The 8884-nt window shown below is 35.7% G+C and overlaps 1 protein-coding gene across 1 annotated transcript in view; it reads right to left on the bottom strand.

The window, feature by feature from the left end:
* Positions 1 to 271: 271 nt before the first annotated feature.
* Positions 272 to 8884, bottom strand: part of LOC107599649 (apoptosis-inducing factor 3) — a 29003-nt gene continuing 20390 nt past the window's right edge. The window contains exons 11-20 of the mRNA XM_016291300.1: positions 8021 to 8151; positions 7682 to 7797; positions 6946 to 7017; positions 6469 to 6532; positions 4341 to 4417; positions 3963 to 4080; positions 3778 to 3876; positions 3567 to 3642; positions 2013 to 2117; positions 272 to 1007 (exon numbers count right to left, since the gene is read on the bottom strand). Coding sequence (XP_016146786.1) covers positions 965 to 1007; positions 2013 to 2117; positions 3567 to 3642; positions 3778 to 3876; positions 3963 to 4080; positions 4341 to 4417; positions 6469 to 6532; positions 6946 to 7017; positions 7682 to 7797; positions 8021 to 8151 — 901 coding nt within the window. The 3' untranslated portion in view covers positions 272 to 964. The remainder of the gene's footprint in view (positions 1008 to 2012; positions 2118 to 3566; positions 3643 to 3777; positions 3877 to 3962; positions 4081 to 4340; positions 4418 to 6468; positions 6533 to 6945; positions 7018 to 7681; positions 7798 to 8020; positions 8152 to 8884) is intronic.

Genomic DNA, 8884 nt, shown 5'->3' with positions numbered 1-8884 from the left:
AGGTTTTTTTTTCACAATTAAATTTTTTTTTTTTTGGCAGTTATTTTTGCACTATTATTTTGCGTTACAGTAATGAGAATTTGGGTTAAATGTTATGAAAATAATGTGACAATGAAAAAAATTAATGGTGCTAAAAATAGCGCTAATTTTCTTTTTAAGCAATATATATATATATATATATATATATATATGTGTATAATTTCTCTTTGATTTTGGTTTCGTGAGATTCACCCATTTACCTGTGAATTTTGATATATGATAATACTATATCATATATTATATTTGATTTATATTCATAAACATTGACATATGGACCTTGTTACCTTCCCTGAATAATGATCCCACATTAAGATCCTTTGGGAGAGTCTTAATGAAAACTAATGCACTATGCATATGAATTATCATGCATCTGCTCTCTCTACATCTACAAACTGCCACAAGCGAAGCTGCGTATTTCGATGTGAGCCAGACAGCAGCTCTGTTCTCATTCCTGTAGCCTGGCTATTCAGTAGCAGAGGTTCGGTAGAAAAAAGTGCAGTCTTATTGTTTGAATGCATCTTCAGTTAACAGCTATATACAAAGTTACATGTACAAAATAAAATATGACAATTCCCCTTAACCACTCTCCCGTGAACATTGTGTACAGGCAGATGCTTCATGCAAAAGATTTGACCAACCCACAAGAGAGAGAGAGAGAGAACTGTCCCGTCTAGTAGAGAGGGTTAAAAACCAGGTATGGCTCATTTGTTAGTGCTGTGAACGGATCCAGGCCTGGAGAGGTTCCACCTCACGGGGACGATGTCCTCGGCACGGCCCAGGTGCTCGGGTTAGGACAGTGTACGTCTCCCATCTAGTGTCCCACTTAACCAGCTGCAGCACTAAGACTACGTCTGTTACAGGTTATCATCCAAGTTTGGCAAGAAAAACTCAAGGAGCTTGCTGTGCTGAGCCGATCTGCACATCCTCACTGCGAGCCTTTGTCGATCAGCCATGACATGTCTCCTGTCCTGTAGGGGAAAATAATACAATGCAGAATTTGAAACATCGGTTACTGTCTTTTCTAGTTAAAAAAAAAAAAAAAAAAAGCATAGACTGTGTGTCCGGTAACTAAAACTATAACAAATATTTTTGTTAATCAAAATATTAAATTAAATTAAAATGTCATTTAATTAAACTGAAATTTGAAATAAAAACAAATACAATTTTAATAAAATGAAAATAATAGTTAAAAACTTAAACTAAATGGAAATTAGAAACTGAAATTTGAAAATTCAAATTTAAGTAAAATGACTTGCTGAAAAACTAGAACTGAACTAACACTAAAAGTGAAAGAAAAATAAATGAAACTTAAAAAATAGTAATATTAAATGTGTAAATAATATTTTTAATGTAAAAAAAAATGACAAAAGCACATTACAAAATTACTAACAAATTAAACAAATTACGATAAAAACTTAAAACATTGAAAAGCTCATTCAAAATATTAATAAAAACTGCAATAGTATGTAAATAATACAAAAAAAACTGGTGTGTGAACAGGTCTTGTTATGTAGGACAATGCAAAATAATGTAGGTAATTTTTCCACACAAACTTATTAATGAGGCAAAAATAAACTCATTGTATTGGGGATTTTCCCATGCACTGTATAGTAAACTGAAAGAAGTCTCTTAAGCTCATCAAGGCTGCATTTATTTGATCAAAAATAGTTCAAACAGCAATATTATGAAATATTATTACAATTTAAAATAACAGTTTTCTATTTGAATATATTTTCAAATGTAATTTATTCCTGTGACGCAAAGCTGAATTTTCAGCATCATTACTCCAGTCTTCAGTGTCACATGATCCTTCAGAAATCATTTTAATATGCTGCTCTAGAAACATTTCTTAGTATTGTCAATGTTGAAAAGAAGTCTAACCTGTCACTTTTGTATTGACATGTTTAAATGTTTAAACCATGGAAAATCTTACTACGTCTGTTGTTTTCTGTGAAACTAGAAAATGTACTTACTCCACGTCACGTTTCCTAATCGTCTTTCCAGAGCCAAAGACTTCTGCAACCCGTGACACAATGGGGTCATAGTTCATACTGGCCACGGCTACCACCTCCTCACTCCTATAATCACAGCAGATTAAACTCACAACACACACAGCTTGCATCAGCTGCACAGGAAATACAGTAAGAAGTCAAATATCAGTAAGTACAACAGCAGTTATATAGTATAATATTCAATAACTCTATAAATCATATAATAATACATTTTTACATTTTCTGAACTAAACTGAGTAGTGCTTGTCCATGCAAAACTCACAGTCACAATGCAAGTGGTTGCCAGGGCATTTCTAAGCAGTTGCTAAGGTGTTCTGAGTGGGTTTAAAGGAATGGAAAAAATACTAGGGAAGTCAATGGCTACCAGCAACTATTTGGTTAACTCTTTCCCCGCCAGCATTTTTGAAAAAAGTTGCCAGCCACCGCCAGCGATTTTGATGATTTTCACTCAAATTTGATGGCCTCCAGTATATTTTGCTGTATGAATATTTGAATATGCAATACACCAAAATAAAGATAAGAGCCTCTACTTTTAAACAAAAAATCTGTTTAAAAATCTAGCCTAAAGCTTTCTTTTTTTATCAACATTTCAATATAGGTAGGTTTCATAAAAATGCATAATTTTGAGCAAAAAGGTGAGAAAATCACATTTTTATCAAAAACAACATCTGGATAATATTCAGTACGATTATCAAAGCATAAATCCAGTAAATCGCTTCCATCAACACCTCCAAAGCTTGCACAGACATATTCCACTTCCTGGATCAACATTTTACTCTGTAACATTATGCAGTTTTCATTTATATGCGGTCTATTGCTGATGATCGCATAATTTTTTTCATATGCATCTGTTTACATAAGAAATCGCTCAGTTTCTCCGTCCTGTTCACGTGTGTTTTTTGTTCGGGAGGTTTTGTGCTAGTTCAGAAGATGTGTAATAGCGCCCCCGAGTGTATAACAGTGAAAAGCCGTAAAAACTCGTCTTTGGCGGGGAAGCGTTTTCTTTTAAAAGACGAGCTAACTCGTCAATGGCGGGGAAAGAGTTAACATTCTTCAAAATATCTTCTTTTGTGTTTACCAGAAGAAAGAATTTCATACAGGGTTGGAACAACATGTGGGTGAGTAAATGACAAATTTTTCATTTTTTGGGTGAACTATCCCTTTAAGAGTGTGTTGCAATATGTTTGCATAAAACACTAACTCTATATATAAGCAATTATAACAGTGATACTTAGCAAGTGACTCCCAATAAATCTGGTTATTATTTCGATCTATTTCTTTCATCTGCGCAATTAAGATATTTTTTCACTTTGATTTTATTTATTCATTTCACTTTAGCAGCAATATTGCAATAGTACTGTACTGTAAAATAAAAAAGAAAGAGTGCTTAATAATAATATATAACAATAATAATCACATCCCTGATCTAAATCAGAACTGATTTTGATGTGATAATGTTAATAACTCTAAATGGCTTGATCATATTTGGAGACAATAAGAATCAAATCAACTCACTTTGTGTAGAATGCCACAAATTTCAGCTCATCCAAATCCCCCTGGATGACAACATCATCAAAGCCATCTCCATAACCTTGACAACAACATTTAAAGCACTTGAGATGCATCAGAGGAGCACTGACGCTGAGACTACGTCCGTCACTCATTTCATCTAAACAAAGTGTGTTTTTCATGTATATATTTAGTGCTAGAAGAAGTATGTAATTACCTGCATATCGTATGCTTTTCCCAAACATGGCTGTCCAGAAATAAGGCACCGTTTTAATGTCTGAGGCCTTTCCCATCATGCTAAGGGCAGCCACCCTACCTGTGGTGGAAGACAGAAAAATTGGAAAAATGAAATATTATTCATAAAAAATGGAATCTTTGGTATACGCACAGGAATAGTCTTACCGTGTACGTGAGCCATTTGCCAATGGGGTATGTTCACCTTCTTATTGCTACGTAAAGCTAGAGGAAACGTTACCACGTCACCGCCGGCGAAAACCCCATCAATGTTCGTCTGCATGATCTGAAAGGGATAAAGGTATAAGTTTACATACGCGTTGTACTGTAGCTCATGCTTTGTAGCTTATAATCATGAAATACTACAGGTCATTGTACTAAAACAACAATTTATCACTGATACAGTAGACATAAGCATGGGCAGATTATTACAGGTTACAGAGACACACACATTCCGAATGGCAAAATATATACGGTAAATGTGCTATATAAGATGCAGTAACAGATGTACAGTACATATGAAACAACAGTGCAGAATGACTGAACCTTGTTGACTGGGATGAATCCTTTGGCGTCCATGTGCACTCCGCTCTGCTTCAGGAATGCTGTGGCTGGACTGGAGCCTAAAAACACATACATACACGCTTATGATCAGGACCCCGGCACAAATTTGTAATTTTCATTGGGGCATGTTGTCACGTTTAAAATATTTGCTTTGCTTTGTTTCATGAATTGTTTTGTATTTCATAATTGTTTTACTGTATAAATCTTGATGAAAAGCCTGGTTAATTGCAAGTTTCCATTGTGACAACTAACTATAATGCATATACAGTAATGTGACGACAGACAGACAGACAGACAGACAGACAGACAGACAGACAGACAGACAGACAGACAGACAGACAAACAGACAGACAGACAGACAGACAGACAGAGCGAGCACTGGGGGAAGTCGTGGCCTAATGGTTAGAGAGTCGGACTCGTAACCCAAAGGTTGGGGGTTCGAGTCTCGTACCGGCAGGGATTGTAGGTGGGGGGAGTGAATATACAGCACTCTTCCACCTTCAATACCACGACTGAGGTGCCCTTGAGCAAGGCACCGAACCCCCAACTGCTCCCCGGGCGCCGCAGCATAAATGGCTGCCCACTGCTCCGGGTGTGTGTTCACGTTGTGTGTGTGCACTTGGATGGGTTAAATGCAGAGCACTAATTCCGAGTATGGGTCACCATACTTGGCCACATGTTACTTCACTTTTTCACCTTCAAACACACACATACATATATATATACGATACGTGCTTTGAAGTCCTGATCTGAATCAAATGATTCGTGATACGCGAGCCGATTCAAGCACTTCGAAACAGCGAATCATTTCGATTGGAACGCTTCGAAACAGTGAATCATTTCGATTGGAACGCTTCGAAACAGTGAATCATTTTGCGATGCAATGGTTTAACTGATTCAGAGTTTCAAAAAGCTCTGTTGTGTTCTTTGCTCGCTTTCTCTATATAATTTATTCGTTGTTTGAATAACCATGGAAATTAAATCATTACAATTAATAGGCCTACAGTACAATGTTTTTATTAAACTGTGATCACGTTAAATACAGTTTCCGTCGTATTAAAAACATTTCATAAAAGGTTTTCAAAAGCATCACCCCCTCTGTTTTTTTCACAAATCGCACCCTGTATATACTCTATATATATATACAGTGGGTACGGAAAGTATTCAGACCCCCTTAAATTAGTCCAGGTGTGAAAAACTTGTTGCATCTTTCCCAAAAAGACTCATGGCTGTATTAGATCAAAAGGGTGCTTCTACTAAATACTGAGCAAAGGGTCTGAATACTTAGGACCATGTGATATTTCAGTTTTTCTTTTTTAATAAATCTGCAAAAATGTCAACAATTCTGTGTTTTTCTGTCAATATGGTGTGCTGTGTGTACAATAATGAGGAAAAAAAATGAACTTAAATGATTTTAGCAAATGGCTGCAATATAACAAAGAGTGAAAAATTTAAGGGGGTCTGAATACTTTCCGTACCCACTGTATATATATGTGTGTGTGTGTGTGTGTGTGTGTGTACACTACCGTTCAAAAGACAGGGACAGAAAGATTTTTACATTTTTTTTTAAGAAATTAATACTTTTATTTAACAAGGATGCGTTGAATTGTGACAGTTAAGGCTTTTAGAATGGTGCAAAATATTTCTATTTCAAATAAATACTGTTCTTTTGAACTTTCTATTCATCAAAGAATCGTGAAAAAATACGTGACAGTTTCATATTAAGCAGCACAACAGTTTTTAACTGATAAAAAGAAGAAATGTTTCTTGAGCAGCAAATCAGCATATTAGACTGATTTCAGAAGGATCATGTGACACTGAAGACTGGAGTAATGATGCTGAAAATTCAGCTTTTCATCAAAAATAAATTACATTTTAAAATATATTAAAATAGAAAACTAAATAGTAAAATTATATTCACAATATTACTGTTTTTACCGTATTTTAGATCAAACAAATGCAGCAAATGCAGAGACTTATTTAAAAAACCTTAAAAAAAATATATGTATTATTTGATTTTGTAGCCAGGACTACAATGGGACCTGAAATGGGAAAGTGAGAGCAAAAAAGAAAAATGAGAAGCCAAATTTCAACAATCACACAGACTCACCAATGCCAATAACACAGACGTCAGCTCTCAAGACTTTGCCACTTTTTAGAACCACTTCTTTTAACTATGGAAAAAAATATTTCAGTTTAACATTTATGTCATAGTTGCCCATTTTCTTACCACCGTGACTTATAATACAGTGTACAAATCTCAGTACATTATTTATTTTGAAAGAAATGGTTATCAAACTTTATCAAACATGTAATTTCATAATAGATCACAGTTCTGCTTATTCTCAATTATACATGTACTTTGCTGACTGTATGCTCACTTGTGTTATGAGTTCTGGCCTTTCACCCCAAGACCAATCCATTATTGCAATAGCTGTGTTTGAAAATATTCAAAGCTAAGCAGTACTACTGTAAGACCAGGTCTAATTAATCACTCTACAGGAATGAGAGCAAAAGAGAGGGAGGGAGAGAGAGAGAGAGAGCCCTACACTTCACTGAACTCTTGTTTCTCTCACTTTCATGATACCTGTCCATTATGCCCTCGCATCTCCCACACTTCGTTCAACATGTAGAACTTCACCCTGTTTGACTCGAACAGCTGAGGAGAGAAACAAAATAAAACAATGTAATGAAAGAAATACTCTTTGAATATAGATTTAATGTGGTTACGGCAAGGGATAATATACAGTCAGTGAGTCATTTTCACCCTGTCAGAGTTTATGAAAAGTAAGACAACATAACACGACATGGTCATTTTTTTTATTAAAACTTTTATTTAAACATGCTTAACTTATAGAATTAGTTAAATTAATGCCAAAGCAAATGCAACTGGTTTAATATTTACTTAAGAACTTTAAATGTAAGAATTTTGCTTTCTAAGCTTTTAAAATTCATGCTTAACATTTACTCAGAATATTTACACCAGAGATGTCGAACCAGGGCCCCATGACCTTTGATTTGGCCTGCCATGCCATATCGAAAAAAATTTAAACATATCTTTATTTCTAATTTATTTAATTTTTGTTTGAATATTTTTTTGTTTAATTTATGCATTGAAATATAGAGAATATAAGTGAATTAAAAAAATAAAAATAAAAAATACAATATAGCTGGGTATACGACCCTCAATGAAATTAGATTTTTGGAACTTCATATACAAAAAAAGTTTGGGCACCTCTGATGTAGACCATTTAACGATTATTTAATGCTTGAAATTTAATATTCTTATTTATTGCATTCTATATATAGTTATTTTCTGTCACCTTCATCAAGGCTTTTCCGACTTTCTCTCCGAGTGCTTTACGGAATGGCACGGCCTCTATGCCGATCACAGACACTGAGTGAGCCTTATCTGTGAGAGCTGCGGCCACCTCCATACCTGAACACAGAACAGCACATATAATCGTTATTCATACAGAAGCCCCAAAAAATATATAGATACACCTACTTGAAAAGTGTGTTTGTGCATCTTTAGAATATGTGTGAAATGGTATTTTGTTATCTAATGCAATGACACGGATTATTCTTAAATTGTGGCTTAAGAGTGACTTAAGCTATTATTTAACTACACAGAGAATATATAGAGTATATGTAAAATTTACCAATAAATGAGGTTCCAACGATGACGGCATTCTTACTGCTGGCGAGTGTCGCGATGCTGTTGGCATCTTCTGGTGTTCTGAGGTGAAACACATTTCCCACATCTTTGCCTTTGTAGCTCAAAGGTTTGGGTCTGTAAAGATAGAACTTATTCATTTAAATAAAAAAATTAAATGCATTTTTTTTCTTATATATATACTACTTTTCATAGGTATGGGATTGGTAAGAATTTTTAATATTTCTAAAATATATCAATAGAAGTCTTATTATTATTGTTATTATCAGAAGCCGTCCTTATCCCAGCGCAGAGAGGAGGAGAGGGTCAGGTCTCGCCGAGGCCGGAACTCCCTCCGCTTAGCTCTGAGCGATGGAAACTGTTCAGGCTGAGTCTGCCCTTCTCATTCAAAAGATGGCGGGCTCAGGCCCATTCTCGATCTCAGGCATCTGAACCGCTCGCTTATAAGACGGCAGTTCAAGATGTTGACTTTGAAGCAGATCCAAATATGCTAAATAAATAGAAGGTTTTTATCAGTGGATCTGAAAAACGCCTACTTTCACATCCAGATAACCCCTCATCATAGACTGTTCTTGAGATTTGCATTCGAGGGCGTTGCTTATCAATATACAGTCCAACCATTTGGACTGCCTCTGGCCCTGTACACTTTTACAAAGTGCATGGACGTGGCTCTTTCCCCTCTGAGGCAGATGGGAAGCCACATCTTGAATTACCACGACGATTGGCTGGTTTTAGCCAGATCGGAACAGGAACTTATCGCTCATAGGTCACTGCTGCTCAGCCACCTGGAGCGGCTTGGGCTGAGAATCAATTTAGCCAAGAGCTCTCTGTCTCCCAGCCAGCAAGTAGT

This window comes from Sinocyclocheilus grahami, unplaced genomic scaffold, assembly GCF_001515645.1.
Source record: "Sinocyclocheilus grahami isolate Dianchi unplaced genomic scaffold, SAMN03320097.WGS_v1.1 scaffold269.1, whole genome shotgun sequence".
NCBI classification, from domain to species: domain Eukaryota; kingdom Metazoa; phylum Chordata; class Actinopteri; order Cypriniformes; family Cyprinidae; genus Sinocyclocheilus; species Sinocyclocheilus grahami.
This window is presented reverse-complemented; position numbering and strand designations above follow the sequence as displayed.